General features: G+C 44.7%; 2 protein-coding genes across 2 annotated transcripts; one reads left to right on the forward strand and one right to left on the reverse strand.

Annotated features, from left to right (window-relative positions):
• The first annotated feature begins 451 nt into the window (after window positions 1-451).
• Window positions 452-2,088, forward strand: LOC146174977 (uncharacterized). The gene has a single exon (XM_084584236.1). The coding sequence runs from the start codon at window positions 537-539 to the stop codon at window positions 1,803-1,805; it is 1,269 nt and encodes a 422-aa protein (XP_084440362.1). The 5' UTR covers window positions 452-536; the 3' UTR covers window positions 1,806-2,088.
• Window positions 2,089-5,674: 3,586 nt separating this feature from the next.
• LOC146174978 (uncharacterized) lies at window positions 5,675-10,956 on the reverse strand. Its single transcript, XM_084584237.1, has 4 exons — window positions 10,407-10,956; window positions 10,240-10,347; window positions 10,084-10,155; window positions 5,675-9,392 (listed from the first exon to the last, which is right to left on the reverse strand). The coding sequence occupies exons 1-4, from the start codon at window positions 10,708-10,710 to the stop codon at window positions 8,278-8,280; spliced, it is 1,599 nt and encodes a 532-aa protein (XP_084440363.1). The 5' UTR covers window positions 10,711-10,956; the 3' UTR covers window positions 5,675-8,277.
• Window positions 10,957-19,525: the final 8,569 nt, after the last annotated feature.

Here is a 19,525-nt window from a genome sequence, read left to right on the forward strand (position 1 = left end):
AATATGAACGTGCCTCGGTGGCTACAAGTAACGCGAACGCGGTCGAAAAAAACTGCGGCGGATATTTTGCTAACGTGAAAAACATGGACGCGCCAGTACCTTGTACTTGGGCGGCCTCGGAGTTTTAGTTAGCTGGTGGTTTACCGAGGCCGTCCTTGTGCAACATTCTTCACGACCGCGCGTAGTAAATGAAATGGGTTCAGCGTTGCTTTTCAAGCATGCTTGCCACAAGTAACCAAGACACAATGAATGAATACTTTATTTCAAGATCGCATTGGTGATGCCATGATCAGCTGTGTATGCTTCCATGCTCTGTTTATATGTGGAGTGCCAAAGAAACATTTTGACACTTGCTTATACCCATGTTGCAGGTACCACTGCAAGCCATTCATAATGCACTTCCTCTCCAAGCAAGGCTACCGAAAGGGCCATGGACAAAACAATTAAAAGACGTTCCAGATGGGTTCTCAGAGCAAGGAATCTTGGCACATCAGAATTCACGTGGTGCTCAGAAGCATACTGTAAGCGGATACAGGATGTTCAAAGCAGAGAAGGTGCACAATGTTCTTATTTGCAAGGCTGACAGATCCACTTTTCTTAAAGCAACAGTGGAGGCATCATTCTCTTTGGCAAAATTATATAACACTGCTGCTGTGCTCTCGTCAAATGGAACTGTGGACGAAGGAACCTGCAACTGCCGGGCTGGAGCTGCAGGTGTTTGTAAACATGTAGTAGCAATTCTATGGTTTGTATTAGACCTGAAGCGCTCTGGGGCAGCCTACGTGCAAGACACACAGTCATGTACAGACAAACCCAGAGCATGGGGTACTGGGGCAAAGAAGGCCAACGTGCACACACGCGAGTTCTCAAAACTGCGTTTTGTGAAACATATGCCAATGAAAGCTGGCAGGTATGCAACTCAAGAAACCACAGTTTCTCTGACAGTAACAGAAGACCATATTAAGAGAATGTATCAGACACAGAAAAATATTCCAAACGCCATGCTATGCAAGACGCTGGAGGACAACCACTTTCTGCCCGTACAAGTGAAAAGAACACGTCAGGAGGAGGCTCTCAGCCAGATGCCAATCAGGTTGCCGGTGCAAGCCCTGTGGGTTGAGCATGTGCCAGCTGGGTACACGTTCGGCTCCTGTGAGCTTACTTTAGAAGACTCATGGGCCCTTGAGCAAGCGACTAGGATGCAGAGCGGCTCTACAACATGGAGCTTCGAGAGATCCAAGCGCCTGACTGCTTCACACTTTGGAGATGTGGTGTCACGGAAGAAGCCAGCTGATGAGAAGTTTTTTAAGAGGTTGTTCGGGTCTAGCCAGATGCAGACCAAATACATGGCTGATGGTTTAAGGAATGAAGATGCAGCCGTGCAGCGTTACATAGACAAGAAAAAGGTCCCAGTTAGGATTTACTGTTGTGGGTTGTGCGTCAACCCTGGTGTCCCTGTTCTTGGTGCAACGCCTGACCGTGTTGTAGAGCAGGGAGGAGATTTTGGTCTCCTTGAAGTTAAGACCCTCTCAGCTGCCAAGGAACGGGGTGAGGAATTAGAAAATGCTGTGAATACGGCACCCTACCTGAAGAATGGAGTTCTTAAACCAACGCACAAGTACTTTTACCAGGTCCAGGGGCAAATGGCTTTGACTGGACTCTCCTGGTGTGATTTTGTGGTTGATAATGGCACAGACTGCACTCTTCAGAGGATCACTTTTGACAGCTCGCTTTGGATTTCCAAAATGCTGCCACGTCTCCTGGAATGTCACAAGAACTACCAAGAGCACTGTGCTTGTGTGTGAATTTCAATGACTTATTTATGTTACATTGGTCTGCAGGACAAAGATGCTCGGACTCGTAACATGCTTTGGCATGTGTTCATACTTATGTATATTTGTTTCTTAAATATCTTGTATTGCATTTTTTTCCATGAAGAAAGTGTTTTTCTGCGTAATATCGTTATGGCGATGTGCACGTTGTGCCACAACCCATTTAAATGTGTGTGCCACTAATCTGTGTGTAAAAAGTAAATGTCAAGCACCACACGTCTTGCTGCCTTGTCCTCCAAGTTCCTGTCTCTACATTTGTCGGTTACCTTCCTTGTGATTTTTCCCTTGTCCTTTGCCTGAATTTTTTTTTTTGAACCAACTTTTTTTCTCGTGTTGCTTGTCGATAAGAAAGTCGTGCTCTCTTGGCAGACAGAGGAAAGGTATTTTTTGGATTCCTTGTCCACTGTCGTTTCCTGCCACTTGATTTTCCCACCTCCATTTGCTAACCTAACCTAACTATGAAGGAGCATTTTCACATTTCAAATGTGTTTTGAATACCAGAGCATCACTCCTCATCGATAATTTTGTAATAAAAAGAAAGCGCTTAGGTTTAGCCAATAGGAGCAGTGCGACCTTTAAAGTTGAAAGTCAGGTTTGATGAAGGAGAAACACTGTGCAGCCTGATGAGGTTAAGGTTTGTGTTCATCTGTTTTGTCTTGGTATCAATGCTCATTAAGTCTGTTGGTCTGTCGGGTAAACTCCTAAGAAAAGAATGTAGCCACTGCGTAGCAACATCACGCACCTTCCTTACAGTCGTTGTAGCTTCTCCATCTGTTTTGCCAAGGTTTCATGCGACATCTGGAATTTAATTCATTTTCACTGCACGCAATTTTCTCTTGTAGCTTGACAGTTTGGTAATTGTTTTATCAACCTCACTTGTAAGGGTAAGGAGAAGCTGAACTCAGCATTGTCTGAAATGCCTTCAAGTAGTAGTGAGTTAAATTCTAAATGCTCTATTTTTTACTTCATCCAGTCATCACATTGTGAAAGCTGATTTGGTTCGACACACATCATTGCTATGTTTTGAGTCGAGCCTACGTTTTTCTGGTTTAACATCCTGTAGGCAACGAGGGACATGGGGATGGAGGGCTCCCAAACAGCTTTGACCATCGTGGATTTTTAATGTGCACATTATATTTTGCCTCCACCAAAATGGGACTTTCATGTCTGTGATTTCATCCCATGACATTGGGTCAAGCAGCCAAATTCCATAGTCGCAGAGCCATCGTGGTGGATGCTTAACTCTTTGCGGACGGAGATGACATTCCTTGGTGGTCTCGTGTCATGCCTAATAAAGACAAAACGGCAACTTCTAATGAACAGATCGGCCACTTTGATTCGGAAGATGTGGGGTCCTTCTGCTGAAGACAGATCAATTGATTTGGTACACAGGCGCTTTGATACATCTTGATCAAGGCAAGGTGCAGAAATGCTTGTATGTAAAAAGTTTTGTGCATGATAATAGGCTTCACATGGTTTCATCTGGTCTGGAGCCCTTGACAACTGTGTGCCCATAGCGGAAGTATGGAATGTAAAAATCGTTTCTCACTTTGTGTGCTGCTGTGTCTAAAGAAAGGAGGACTGAGATTTGGACTGCTGAACCATGTTTACACTGACCCTGTGCTTCCTTTACCTTTTTTTTTTGTTACTTTCTATTGGCGGCATCCTTCTCCCCTTGTACTGAAAACCTAAATAGAAAGAAGGGAAAGCTGTCGAGGCTTTGGATTTAACGTCTAGAAATGCGAGTGTCAAAACCACTGCCAAACAATGTGCCCCTCTACTGTGGAGGTAGACGCATCTTGTCTGTCTGCGTTTTGGTGCGAGTCGTCCTATGCTTCATTTGTTTTGGTGTCCCCGACGCTTTTTTTCTTGTCATTTGTACGAGCTAGAATTCATGAGTGTGACTCTGTATAGGTTCTGCTACCTGATCCTATGAAGTTCATGTGCCTGCATGTTAAATCCTTCCTGCTACACTTTCTGGATGTCAGGACACACGCACTGATTGATGTGTTGCTGTCTAGCAGGTTCGCGTGTGGTTAATTTGGGCAAACTACCGACTTGATGATAGTCATTTATATTTGAAATATGATGTTTAATTCTGTTCACACCATGTTTTCTCATGGTTACTTTCATCTTCTATATAAAATCAAAGAAGAATTTGCAAATGCGGCGGTTAGTTGCTAGTTGGCATACACAGGTTCAGTATGTCTACTTGCTGTGTAGCTGTGATTGAGAGTTGTGTGCAAGTTCTTGCTTGTGTACTGCAATCATTGCTGTGCAAGCGAAATCTGTGAACATTTTGATTTTGTGTCTGGCGTAGTATTTGTACTTTTTAGGATGACTTGTTGCCGTAAGAAAGGTAATTCTTGTGCAAGGTTTTACTATGTACTTGCAAGCTGATGTATATGCTTCGATGCAAAATGAGTGTATTGAGATCATTAATTTAACAGTTTGTTTTTGCTTCATCATTATTGCTCATTTGGAACCAGCACTTCATTCGATGCAAAATGAGTGTATTGAGATCATTAATTTAACAGTTTGTTTTTGCTTCATCATTATTGCTCATTTGGAACCAGCACTTCAGAAACATATGAAAGTCCTTCTTTCTTCCTTGCAGAAATACGTTCTTTGGGAGGTGCACAGTTTATATGCTCATATTGGTTGCTTGGCTTTCTTCATTTCTGCACTTAAGGCGTCAAGACAGTTTTGCGTACTTCTTCTTTTTTGTTATTGTATTTTGTAAGACTGCCACATTACATACTATATATTCTTGATTCAAAGCAACATTTTGTTTTTTAAACGTAATAGGTAGGAAAAAAACTCCCATGTGCGCATAAAAGTAGCCAAATTACAAGCGAGTGCTCGGTAGGTGCTGCATCTAAAATTTTACATTCAAAATGGAAGCAGTATCCTGGAAGATGCATGCACTCTTGTTCTCCAAACTGTCATTTAGCTGTGCATCCTCTTCTGTGATTAATGGACTCCACTACACTTTTGAACCAATTTCATTGACCCACCATCTAATTGTAGGGAATTCAAAGCACCAAAAAGAATGATCATGGCATAACCCAATAACCTCTCAAACCAAACCAGAGCTCAGCACCGTAGTGAGGCTAGTAGGAAAGCCTAACTACTAATTGTTAAGAACACAAATACCTCTTGCATAATGTCACGCATTGCAATGTTTTGTTCATTTTTTCACACCAACGGAGTTGCTTGAGATTTTGATAATTGAAGTTATTTATTTCGTTACACTTATGTTTGAACAAGACTGTATTAAAAAAATTTTTCTGCAACGTGCTTATACATAGAGATGCATTGCTTAGCATGCTTTTGTGTTATGCTCTTAAAATATATTGGCACAAGATGTTTAAGTGAGCTGTGCAATACAAGAGCCTTTCTTTGTAAGAAAGCCTTTTATTTATTTATTTATTTATTTATTTATTTATTCATATACCCTCAGGGCCCGAAGGCATTAAAGAGGGGAGTGGGAAAGATACATTGGTACAGGGTACAGTGCAGCATAAAGCATCATAGGAGAAACAATAACACGGCGAAAAGTGATAAAAAAAAAAGGATTGGCGGAAAAAAAAACAGAAAAGCAGGTGAGACAAAAAAAAATCATTTCCGACAGTCAACAATGTCACCGAAAACGAACAAAAACATTTGACTACCATTTATAAATATAGATTACATACGGCAGTCTTAAAAGAATTTGGGTCCGTAATATCAGCAATGTGCCTAGGAAGGCGGTTCCAACTGACAGAAGTGTTTGGAACGAAAGAACAAGAGGTGTGTTTAGTACGACATGACGGAACACCTACTTTGTGAAAATGATCAATGCGACCTGAAACATATGTGGGGGTAGTTAGTAGCCGGCTCTTAAGGGCAGGATTGTGGTAATAGATTTTGTGAAATAGACATAAGCGGGAAATATTTCTGCGTAGTGAAAGCGGTGGCAATGATAATGTTGTTTTCATAACGGTAACACTGGAGTTACGGTTATAGTTGGAAAGTATAAAACGTGACGCGCGGTTTTGAACAGATTCGATTTCAGATTCTAGAGATGCAAGGCCAGGGGACGAACAAGGGTTTTATAAAGAAGCAGTTTTATTGAACTAAAAGAAAGGTTAAGGTTTCGGCGCAGGTACCCCAACATGCGGTTAGCATTGTTAGTAATAGATTCCACATGCAGATTCCAAGAAAGATTAGAAGTTATGTGCACACCAAGGTATCTATACGAAGACACAGTTTCAAGAGGAGTATTATTGAGGTTGTAATTAGCTACTTCATTGTTACGACGAGAAATACGCATATGTTTGCACTTGTTAATGTTAAGCTTCATGTGCCATAATTTACACCACTCTGAAACTTGGTTAATATCAGACTGAAGAACAGAAATGTCAGAGTCACTGTTAATTTCACGGTAAATTACACAATCGTCAGCAAAGAGACACACAGAAGAAGCAATGGTGTTAGGCAAATCATTAATATAAATTAGAAAAAGTAGGGGCCCTGGTACGGAGCCCTGGGGAATGCCTGCGCCCACTGGAGAGGAACGAGAGTTCCATTTATTTGCTGTCACGTATTGAGAACGGTTAGTGAGGAAAGACTCAAGCCACGAAACGATGCTAGGGTCGAGTTTGAGGTTACTTAATTTGAAAAGTAGTAATTGGTGAGAAACTTTATCGAAAGCTTTGGAGAAATCGAGGAATATACAGCCTGCTATGGAACCCCGGTCAAGAATGAAATGAAGGTCTTGTGACAAGCATAGAAGCTGAGTCTCGCATGAGAATGTTTTACGAAACCCGTGGTGGGAATGACTGAAGAACGAATTTGATTCAAGAAAATTGGCGAGATGAGAGCAGATGACATGTTCCATGATCTTACATGGGATGCTAGTAAGTGAAATGGGTCGGTAGTTATTAGGAGAATGTTTGTCCCCAGACTTGTGCAGGGGAACCACCTTGCCCACCTTCCAGTCACTAGGAACACAGCTACAGTCACAAGCACATGGGCAGCTACATACTTCACATTGGTCTCTGTAAGGAAACCGCAATGAAAGTTGCAAGCAAAATCTTTGCAAAGTGACAAGTGTGTTGTCCGTATTGTAGATACTCTTGCACTCGGTACGACTTGTAACATATGTGAAGTGAACCAATGAAGGCTTATGCTTTACAGTAAATCAATGTGCCGTCATAGACAGTGCCTAAGGTGCAGATTCAGCATACTTAATCTCTGCTCTGAGGGGTTAATGCACAAGTTTCGAGTAGCACTGAGCTCGCACTTCTTTGACGACAAGCTCAAATCTGTCGCATCTCGGGTATTGTAGCTGATATAAGTTCTTTCTGAAGGATTCCATGCAAGACATTACATGAGAGTTGGTAATAAAGCTTTCAAATTTCAGTGCCATGAAATACTCGCATACATGTACAAATTTTTTACATATACAGTACACATATATACAATACATATCACTTTTTTTTAAAATGAGTACATCACTAACACATGTAAAAATGACAAAGTGAAATTCACTTTACAGATTTCATTCCAAAAAGTTAGGAAAGACAATCTGTCGTAGAAAAGACAATGGCTGCAAACACCAACTTTCCATCTTGTCTGTGTAGATCAGCAATGAGACTGGTGATTTCGTTTCCAGTCATGACTTGGATATAGTACTGCCACAATCTATGCTCAAATCATTTGCACAACACCGACAGAGAAATAAGGCGTTGCAGCTCTATATAGCCTGTACATTGACTTCAGATTTACTTCAGCAGAGAAAGAAAGGCTCCTCTAGTCTGCTGTACATGAAATAGTGTAATTCAGTGCAAGTTCGATGCCTTGCACTGCAGCAGGGATTCTCAAACTGCATTTTGGGGAACTCTAGGGGTTCTTGGAACAGTTCCTAGAATCCCCAAGCACCTATGTTCATGCATGTCTTCATCCACTTTAGCCAGTTATTTTGGGACTAATGCTGCAGCTGCTTACAGCTATCTCACTATACAGTCAGTCATAACAGAATTTAAGTACTTGTTCATGTGCTGCGCAGCTTGCATACCCCTTTTACATATGTCGGCCAGCACCTTTTCAAGCCTCAGCCGCAGCGGTCGAATTTCGATGGAGGCAAAATTTTAGAGGCCAGTGTACAGTGCGATGTCAGTGCACGTTAAAGAACCTCAGGTGATCGAAATTTCCTGAGCCCTTCACTACGGCGTCTCTCATAGCCTGAGTCGCTTTCGGACGTTAATCCCCCATAAAACAAATATTTTCAAGACAGGCTCCGTAACCAAAGCTGGCCAGAACACAAATGAAACATGTTAGAAGCCGACTGCATTTTAGCGAAATGATTTGGTCTTCAAATGAGAAGGCTAAAGAGTTTGAGCACCCCTGCATTACAGTAGATCATGCATAACATACAAAACATTAAAAACACTACCATCGCTCATCGGTTTAGAATGGGCTCATGCATGAAATTATTGAGATAACAACAAATTTTCCATATCTTGTTCAGCTTCTCTGCCATAACATTAGGAAAGACAGCACGGAGTATTCTGAAGTTTTTAACTTCCCTGATGACACGCTCAACATGAATTCGCAAACTCGCTATCTGCCGTGTTGCTATCTCATCTGCCAGTGACAACTGCGAGCGGCCATTCAACATAGGTGGCATGTTTAATTCGACTCCAAGCTGACGGAGGTCATCTTCAATGAGGAATCCTCTATCCGCCATTACGCTGTCCCCTTCCTCGAGCAACTCATAGAGGCCACTGTGTCTCGTGATTTCTCGATCGGAAAGTCTCCCAGGTGCAAGATTTGACACGAAAGAAACGAAGCCGTTTGGAGTGATGCCAATGAGTCCTTTTGCAGTGTTGTGTCCTTTGTACGAGCTGAAAGTGTCGCTTTGCGTACTGTAATCAGACGGGTTCTCGATAAAAATTTCTGTGCAGTCCAGTACAATGCGTGTCGATGGGTACAATTCTTTAAAATTGTCTGGCATGAACATGTCCACTGTGTTACGGGATGGCCACATTGGTATCTGGATTAACATTTCAAACAAAAAATTTACCCAAAATGTGAACATAGCACTCACGGTTGACACAGACACTTTCAGGCGATATGCCAAATCCTGCTCCAGTAACCCAACCCGGAGCCTGCAAAGCACTGCACTGACCTGTTCTTTCATTTTCAGTGCTGGTGGCCTGCCAGCACCTGTTTTCAGTGTCTGGTACATGCCTTCAACATGTTCCAGAAACGCATCAAATTTTTCAAAGGAGTTAAACCCTGTATAAAACACTAGTCGCTTTTGATCTGAAACAAAACCGTGAACTTTTGAGACAAGGTTTTTTGTTTTTAGCTTCTCTTTAAGCGCCTCAACTTTCACATGGTGCAACTGAGCCTCCAGATCCTCAACCGTTTTCTGGAGCACAGATTTCTCTTTTCGAAGCAAGTTATTTTCATGCTCCAGTTTTCCACATACTTCGAGAAGGTGGTTGACTTTCCTTAGTGCGGCAGCAGATGCTGTGTCTGGAGGCCCCATGGAGTATGAATGCTCGGCACCTAGAAAATAAAAACTGTTTATTGATTTGCGAACAGTTAGGCCGTGCTTTAATACAGATTTCAGGGCTTGAAATAGTCACTTCAGCCCACAATGTGTGTTCTGAACCCTTGCTCTCAGCTTACACTGATATACAGACAACAAAGAACTAGGATGACAAAGCCATAGAGCCCAACTCTCTTTCACTCCACTGATCCACCTGTGCAAGCAGCTTACCAACCAGCATGGAACCATAGGTTTCATGCACCCAGCACATCAGCCAAATCTACACTGTATATGCATTTGGATAGCCTGACTTTTGTGTCATTTTTCCAAGCTGTGGTGAAGGGAATAATGTCGCGGTGAAAGAAATGAAATGGGTAAGTTTCACAATGCGTGCACTGGTGGAAGAGGTACCGCGTTTATCAGAAAACTCGCTGAAGTAATAACACATGCACGGTACAAATCACTGATGACATGTCACAGAATACATGAGGTTATGCAACTCATAACATGTAGACTTCCCATGGCTAGCTGCAAAAGCTTGCGAAAAACTGGCTTCGCGGGAAAAAAGTTTGGTCCATTAATTAATATACCGGTCGCCACAGCACCCGTGGACCTCACAATGAGTGGGCGCGATAGGGGTCCGTTAAATGCGAAAAATAAGTTTTCATAGTAGAATGGAGAAAGTGAGAATTTTGAACCATCACTAACCTGTTTCCGTGCGAGACGAAGCCGGTGCACCGAAGGTCAGCTGGGTGGGCTCCTGGGAAACTACGTCGCTCTCTGCGTACAAACGCTTTGATGAAAATGCGAACACACAAAATCGAAGCCTCAGAAAAAAGATGGCACAGTTAAAGCGTCTCTTACGTTGATCGCATTGGGGCACGTCAACTACGTAGCCGATCTCCAACTCGTTCAGGACGAGCACAGGGCTGGCAGAGGCAGTTTGGGAGCTCGTCTTCTTGCGTTTCGCGACTGGAAGAGATTTGGCAGTAATGATAATATGCGATAACCGCCTGAATATATATATTTACCGGTATTAAAGGAAGGAGATAGTTGACTGATGACTTTATGAGGGAAAATTGTCGGCAACCGGTCCATATAGCCACGGCGTCCACTTGCGTTGAAGTGAGCTCCGCAGATCCGGTGGTGCTTAGAAGGTTGCCACAAAGAGAAGCGACCAGCACTTCCCTGGCGGTTGATTCTTCTCACCCACTCCTTTTTTTCTTTTTCATTTGCAGGGAACGCGTGAAATGAAACGTTCTTGTCTTTCAGCGTGTTGTTGTCGCAGCCAGGCACACAACAAGTCTGACCGCCGCCTCGGCACTTCGACGACATCGCGCGCAGTAGTGGCAGCGGCCACTAAGTAACCCACAGGCACGTAACACTTTATATAACGCACCTGCAACCGCCCACCACCAAAAAATACACGAAATCTTAAAGCAATCGAAGCACGTACACACACACACCGCAGCTATGCGAACGCAGGAGGCAGGAAAGACGGGCGGTCGGTCGGCGTTCGCTCACTTTTCCCATAATGCGTCGCGCGCCCGCTAGGTTTTTTCGCGGCGCTGCGATTTCCGAAATGGTGCATTCTCAGACTATTACTACTGCACTATAGATGGAACCATATTGTTGAGCGGATCATCTCGGCACATAGCTTTAGTTCATAATTTTTATTTATGAATCGTATTACTATACTCAAAATATTGCGGTCTAGACAATCTTTATCTGTTGATTTTCTGTAAGCAAATACTGATAAAACCGTTAATTAGGCAATGCTGCGTAATGTATTCTAATTACTGAAGTTTTCTGCTGACAACGCAATGGTCGCTTTTGACACGACAAAATTTAGTCATACGCCAATTTACACTAAGCTGCCTTTTCCTACTAGGAATAGAAGATGGTTGTCATACGCAAGCGCCGCCTTGGTCTCTCAGGTATTAAGAGTTCACTTTTTTTAATATTGTCTTGAATATGCACCCTGACGATAAACTCAGCTCCCCAAGAAGTAACTGCTGAGATCGGATTGGGTTGTTTTATATTGATGCACAAATGTCGCTGTGTAGTGACAGTTTAAAATAAAAAAGGCCATTCATTCTGTAATCTCCTTATGACTCCAGTCATTCTCCCCGATCCTCTCTTAGCACTACTGCCTTGTGTGCGTGTAGTACGTTTGTATGGCTCCTGAACTTCATCTCCAAAATAAATTTATTAATGAACACATAAATCACGAAAACGCAGGCACAAGGAAATATCCGTCTTTGACGATGTCTTCTACTATGGGCCCCGAAGACGCGCTTTTTGTGCCTTACTTTATTCTGATATTCCTTGCAGTGACATGATTCTTCAAAGTATGGAAGCATGGAGTATGAACCATGCCCAAACCAGATCCGAAAATATAGAAATTTTGACCTAAGTGAATTATTTCTGAGTTCTTGTTCCAAAGGGAACTGACTAGAGAGACCTCAATGTACGATATCAGTGACGCTGTTTAAAGCCCGAAAAAGACCTGCTGTTTAACAAATTAGGTATGTTGCTCTTGACCTGAAGTGTCTGATCTCCATAATTTTGTTATCTGTATATGTCATTCCGACCGGGAAGAAAGCAGTCGGATAACATATAACAAAACTAGGAGCAGAATTTAGTCACCACTATAGCACGGGATACCATAGAGGAATGGCTGCCACGCTAAATTGCCGGCTGATGCTTAGAGACCGAGTGTGTTCGCAGCCAATACTGCGAAAGTAGAGACACTGAGCTTCTACCGCAGTTTGAAAGAGAGAAATGCAGTCCGATGAGCCATGCAGAAAACCTGAACATTTATCGAAAGCCAAGTGTGAATTTGAGCCCAAGCTTGCAGATAGGTTTTATGATAACTTCGAGAACTACTAACAATATTGCGCCTTGCGCACTGTACATTTTCCTACCACCTATTATCAACAAAAAATATTTCAAATTTGTTCATTGATTATCTTCTTTAGGTTGAACTGTTCACAGAAAATGCGTTTCCTACTTGCGAAGCCCGTGAGTGAAGCAACCTTATTGCTACATTGCTGTATGTTACCTGGTTTTGTAGCATCCTCCAATTTGGCTAATGAAGTTTGCGGATAAAGCCAGTTTCACTTCTATAAAAAATCTGCTAAATAAACAGCTCGCTAATGACTTCAATTCAATTCTATTTTCTTTCAATCTGTTATTGTAAGGTGTGAAAATTCTCGGGTTTTATGAAAACGAGGCGGGCACCATTCTCGAATTGAAGCGTAATTTCTAGGTCGTTTTGATTAGCCAGTGATTTGGTAAGACGTTGTCAGTATAGCACCATCATACGTCTACTCATGTATATACAAAGGGAACCGCTTTAAAACTACTCCTTTCATCATGAAATGGTATATGGGCACTTAAATTTCGATTGACATCATTAACATTTTGGAATTATGCAAAAACATTCTGCATAAAAGACAGGTTACCGATAGCAGGTTAATCACTGTTATGAAAGCACACATTTAGGTACAATATTTCATTATAGCCTTAATATAGCTTTCGTTTACACTTCACCGTCCAATAATAAAAGTTTAGAGAAACTAGAAAATATTAAGATTGGGTACTAACACCCTTGTAGAGATGAGAAGCCGGCGTCGTATCTAGTTTTGCCTTCAACACCTGCCAGCTGCGGTGATTGGAATGTGGTAAAAGGTAAATAGAGAAATGCTCTTTATGATAGTATTAAGATAAAAGAAAATTCATTGCCGAACTTTAGAAAATACTCCTGCTGAATACAAATGTACGCATGGCCATTGCTATTGTCATGAGTGTTGAAATGAACATGAATGAATCAGCGAATGGGAAAAGAACTAATCAAAAGTCACATTTTGAAAAAAACATTCTGACTCTATGCAAACGCATCCTAATCTGAAACGCCTCAATGAAGAGGAAAATAATTATTAAAAAATTAGCAAAGCAAAATGAACTATTTCATCAGATCCATGGACAGAATTGTGCAGGAGGTATTGTTGAAGAGCATTTTAGGCTAACTGAAGGAGTGGTGCAAATGGACGTTTGTAAAGGCCACGCTGATCACTGCTCATTGCAGAATGTGTTAGCTTTTCAACTTGAAGACAACGATATTTACTGGTTAGTGCACAACGCGATAGTGCGTTGTAATTTTGAAGAAGGCTTTATTGGCAGCCTTTATAGCAACGCGCTTTTGCTTCCTGGCGAGGGCATTTGATCTGTTCGTTATGGCCGCCGCTCGAAGCCCAGCACCAGAAATATTTGTCCCTGTTGAGAGTTTGCGTGGACACGCTCTTGTTTCAGTTGGTGTCAATGTCACTCACGAGCCAATAGAAGTTTTGTAACTAGCAAAATACGCAGCGAGTATTTTTTTTTTCCGTCGTCTCCACTGACAAGTGTAACTCTTGCAACATGTGCAATTTGGCGAATAAAAATACCTAGAATCTTTTCGCTAAAATTGGAATTGATCTGGCCATAAACCGTTCATTCAATGCAGCAAAATCCCCTGCTCGACTGAAAATTGCGTTAGGAGCTGTGTAAAATGGCGAACTGAGTTCGATAAGCTTTAAAACTTTCTGTTGCACTGAAATATTTCATTATATTAAATTGTTCAATCAAAGGACTCCGCTTTAAAAGCTACGTTTGGAATTCCAATTGTGTAGACTGCAGGTTGAATATGAGTAATCACTGAATAATATAACTGGTAAAATCGGACTTTCCGTTTGATGGTTAGGTAGCTCGCTAAGGTTTTTCGTACAACGCTGGTCTTCTCTAACAAGTTGCAGCAGTAGAAGTGCGACCGAAATGTAAATTATCAGCCTGATTGAACTTTTATTTTTGTAGATATTAAGTGAGATTTTTATTCTTTTAAGCAATTTAGCAAAATTCAGGATGGTAAACATTTATACTGCCACCTGGTGTTCCCGAGATTCTTAGGTGGCGCCTGGGAGAAAAAGACGCTGATGTCGGCTCGCGCCCTCTGGGCGAAACACTGGCAGCGGATATAGATTCGCCCAGTCTTTTAGGCACGTCTAGCCCTATAGTCCGTGACATACTTTGGTGGAGGCGCAGAGTATCTATCCCAGTACATGTCACGCACACCTCCGCACGCTTAGGACTCAACTCCTGTGCCAGTCGGCACCCCTGTGCACAGTGCTAGCGAGAGGAATCAAGGCCTGCCCCCTGAGCACAGGCAATTAGAGTTCACCGCAGCCACCCCTCAACCTGCCATGCAAGCTCAAGTTTACTACACTTTGTGGAACCCACGACGGCCTCAGCCCTTCCACGGCAGTCAGAACGAAGTCGTTGAAGACTGACGTGTCCAGTTTGAACGGGTCGCCTCATTTAATCAGTGGGAGGACGCCGCAAAGCTTAGAAACGTCTTCTACAGCCTGGAAGATGGCGCTCGTACGTGGTACGAAAACCGAGAAGCCGCCCTAACATCATGGCGCGAGTTCTGCCAACGCATCTTTGAGAACTAGTCCAGCGCGGATCGGGGAGAACGAGCAGAAAGGGCCTTACAGTCTCGTATGCCGATGCCGAAAGAGACTTTAAGCACGTATATGGAGGACATGACCCGGCTCTTCCGACGATCTACCCGGCCATACACGAAGACAAAAAGGTGCGCAACCTCATGCGTGGCATTAAAGAATAACTGTTTACTGGTCTCCTGCTTAATCCACTGAGTACGGTTGCCTGGTTTCTTGCGGAAGCTGCCACAATGGAGCGTATGCTCCAGAAGCGGTCTACTACCTACGACAGGTTGGTACTCGCCGCTTCGGTTGCGGGGCCGCTTTCGGCCTTCGAGGCCACAGTGAACCTACGCGGCATCATCCGTTCATTTTTATGCGAAGAGCTCCAGATGCTTTTCGGTGCTCTCCAGCCGATGGTCGGCTCTGTAGCTAGCATTGTTCGTGAAGAGCTTCAAGCGTTGAGGCATTCGGTATCGTCCGCTGAACCGCCCCTTTTCCCTTAGAGTACCATCGTCGCCTTGCGCCTACTACGACGCCATTACAACCTCCCGATCAAGACTCATTCTATACCCACACATCGATAACCGACGACCACCCCAGCGGAAGGCGGACCTGTGGCGCTCCCCAAAACGCCACTCCTGTGCTTCCATTGCGGGGAACCAGGTCGTCCGTATCGCAAGTACTCCTGTCGACCCCTGTCGACCCCTGGGACTTCACGGATTTCCCGTCAACACGCGTTGCCTTCCGCTAGGCAAACGACCTCGTGAGTTGAGGACTACTTATCCCAACAGCTCATGGTGCCAACTTCACGGCGACAGTCACGCTCTCTGTCTCCACGTCGACCATCGTAGCAGTCCAGCTCCTCCTGGATGGCGTAGCGACGGTAGCCTAGTCCGCGTCGGGAAAACTAAGCAGAGTGACCTCCGGGGGCGAGGCCGCTTGTAAGCGACGCGACGAAGTCCCCCCCCCCCCCCCACCCCCCGACAACGCAACCTTTGAGCGACCATGACTTGACCGCCCCGACGACAGTTCGTACAGATGAAGCTAGATTCTCGCTGAATATACCCGTGGTCCTCGACGGCTATAATTTTAGCGCATCGATAGACACTGGCGCTGATTTTTCGATTTTAAGTGGGAAGCTAGCGGCGCAACTTTAAAACGTAATTACGCCATGGTCTGACACGCAGATTTGCACCGCTAGCGGACATGTTGTAACTCCGAGCGGTCAGGGCACGACGAGAGTCCAAATTCGCGACTCCACGTTTGTTCTCAGCTGCCTCGTGATATCTGACTGCTCCCGCGACTGTATCTTTGGTGTAAATTGTCTCCGGGAGTATGGAGCCATTATCAATATACAGAAACCTACCGTGACAGTTTGGACCGAGAAAGCTGCTGATACTGACACCGAGAATCGCCAATGCTGCTTCACCGCCCTTCGAATTGCCCCCGAGAGCGTTTCCATTCCGCTACGTTCCAGTGTTTTTGTGACTATTACCTGCGACGAACTACGTGACGGGACGGTGGTTTCTGAGGGCAGCCAGTCCCTTTTTGCTCATCCATGGCATCACCTCGACTCGGAGCCTCCTGCAAATCAGTAACAGCCTATCTGAGCCCCTGGTGACTAACTTCACGAACGAACCCTGTAATTTTTTCCGCGCTACTGCAATCGCATTCGCCGACTGCTTAGCGGACGTTTCTGAATGTTTTACAGTTGGAGTTCTTGAAAAATTGCGCCCATCCCTCCTTGCCCGTCTTGATATTAGTACAGATCTCTCAAAAGCACAGCAGCACGAACAACGTTCTCTCCTCCTAGAGTACAGCGCTTGTTTCGCAACCTCACTGAAAATTCGGCAAACGCCTCTTGTGAAGTACTGCATAATTACGCCCGACAATGACCGCCCCAATACGTCAGTAGCCATGCCGCATCTCAAGGACGGAACGTGAAGCGATTCAGACACATGCTTAGGAGATGCTTTATGATGGTGTCATGCAACCCTCCAAAAGCCGGTGGTCGTCCCCTGTTGTGCTGGTAAAGAAAAAGGATACACCCTTCGCTTCTGTGTTTAATATAGAAAATTGAACATCACTAAAAACGACGTCTACCCGCTGTCCCGTATCGACGACTCGTTCGACAGGCTACGTTGCGCTCAGTACGTTTCCTCAATCGATTTGAAGGGCGGGTACTGGTAGATAGAAGTCGGTGAGTGGGACCGCGCAAAAATGGCTTTTGTCACCCCAGACGGTCTGTATGAGTTTAAAGTGCCACCTTTCGGTCTGTGTTCAGCGCCGGCCACTTTTCAGCGCATGATGGACACGGTCCTCTTTGGCCACAAATGGCAAATTTGTTTAGTTTACCTGGATGATGTTTTCGTGTTCTCTAAAACCTTTGCTGAACACTTTCAACGCCTGAGCCCAGTGTTAGACGCCTTTCGGTCGGCTGACTTAACACTCAAGCCAGAGAAATGCCACTTTGACTGCAAAGAGTTGAAGATTATTCGTCATCTCGTGAGCGCCGCTGGCGTGAGGCCAGACCCCGACAAGACTTCTGCTGTCGCAAAAGTTCCTGTTCCTGCGACCAAGAGAAGTTTGAAACTCTTCCTTCGTCTCTGTGCGTACTACCGGCGCTTATTTGCCAATTTTTCTAAGATTACTACCCCCCTGACTCGCTTCACACGCGATGATTCACAGTTCGTGTGGATCGCCGAGCAACGAGAGGCTTTTGCACAGCTGCGCAGACGACTGCAAACGAGCGGTGCTCTTGCGTACTTTGATTCGCCTCCAAGAATTTGAGTACATCATTGTGCATACATTTGGCCAGAAGAATGAAGATGCTGACGCGCTGTCGCGAGCACCCATCGGTTTATCGATGAAAGCATGGACGACGAGAGCGGTTTTCTTGGACTGGTGAGTGCTTCAGACGTGATGACCCGACATCGAGCTGACCCGGACCTTCGACCTGTAATTGATCACCTGGAGGGTCGCGCTGCTGATATCCCTCGCCAATTAGCTCGGAATCTGTCTGCTTTCTGTCTCCAGAATGGCATTCTTTTCGAGCAAAACTCCAGCACTGTTGACCGAGCATACATCCTCGTAGTGCCGGCTGACCTCCGTGCCGATATCCTTTTTGCTTGCCATGATGAGCCCACCTCTGGCCACATGAGCTTTGCACGCACATTCGCCCGAGTTCGTCTAGCCTATTATTGGCCTAAACTTGCTTACGCCGTTCATCGCTACGTCAGAAGCTGTCGTGAGTTGCCAACGTCGAAAGGCGCCGCCTCTCAAGCCAGCGGTTTTGCTACAACCTATTGCGCCTCCCCAGACGCCTTCTGATGAAATCGGCATCGACCTTCTCGGCCCATTCTCGCTGGCCTCGGTCGGTAACAAACGGATTATAGTCGCGCCCGACTACCTCACACGGTATGCGGAAACCAAGCCTGTGAAAGATGGCACGTCATCTGAGATAGCCCAGTTTTTTATGCAGCCAATCGTGTTGTGCCATGGCGCACCGGCTCATGCCGTCACCAATCGAGGCACGGCCTTTACGCCACAACGCATGCACGACGTATTTGAGCTCAGTCACACGAGCCATCGCAAAATCTCTGCCTAACATCCACAGACGAATGGCCTCAAGGACAGGCTCATTAAAACGATCACCGACATGCCTGGAATGCACATAGACTCCCAGCACTAGACCTGGGATGAGACTCTCCCGTACATGACACATGTCTACAACACTGCCAATCAAGAGACGATGCGTTTACGCCATTTCGCCTGCTCTACGAACGTGACGTTGAGGCGATGTTGGATGCCATGCTTCCGTCCTACACTGATGATCATCTTCGCACGCCAGACGCCGAACAGTTTGCTGAGCGCGCAGAGGAAGCACGTCAACGTGCCCGCATTCACATTCAGCAACAGAAGAGCAAGGATACGCGTCGCTACAACCTCCGCCATCTACACGTCACATACCAACCTGGAGAGCAAATTTGTGGGTGGACACCGATGTGCCAGCCCGGCTTGTCTGAAAACCCTATGTCGCGTTAATTTGGACCTTACGAAGTTCTGTGCCGTGTGACGTGAGCGACATACGAAGTTTTTCCAGCGGGTACTGTGCAGCCCTCGCGTCGGCAACCGTTCTCCCAAGTGGTGCACGCTATCCGCATGAAGCCGTAATTTACACGGTAATGTGCAGTGTACTATGAGCTTGTTTCGTTGTCGTGTAGGGCACCTTACCTCGCTTCCGTTTTCTATTTGGTTTCTCTGCTGATCTTTTTGTTTTCGCTTGCAACGCCCATCGCTCGCTCTCAGTCTCTGCCTTCGTTTTTGTAGGACGGGGAGTAATGCCACCTAGTGTTCCCGATATCCTTAGGTGGCGCCTGGGAGAAAAAAATGCTAAAGATGCTGAAGTCGGCTCGTGCGCTCTGTGCGAAACTATGAATGCTGGTTTCAAGCATACTTGCTCTTCCACTCAGCATTATGAGCGTCGTCTTTCTCTAACTCAGTATTAGATTTTACAGCAGAAAAAAAGCTGCATTATTGAGATTGCAAAATTCTTTTGCCTGACTAAACAGTCAAAAGCTAAAAATACGCAGATGCATAAAATAATTAACAACGCAGGATATGGGGAGAAAATGTTATGGAAATAATCTTGTTCTGCAGTCGTTCTG

This window comes from Amblyomma maculatum, chromosome 11 (genome assembly GCF_055883805.1).
Source record: "Amblyomma maculatum isolate TAMU_Amacu chromosome 11, ASM5588380v1, whole genome shotgun sequence".
NCBI classification, from domain to species: domain Eukaryota; kingdom Metazoa; phylum Arthropoda; class Arachnida; order Ixodida; family Ixodidae; genus Amblyomma; species Amblyomma maculatum.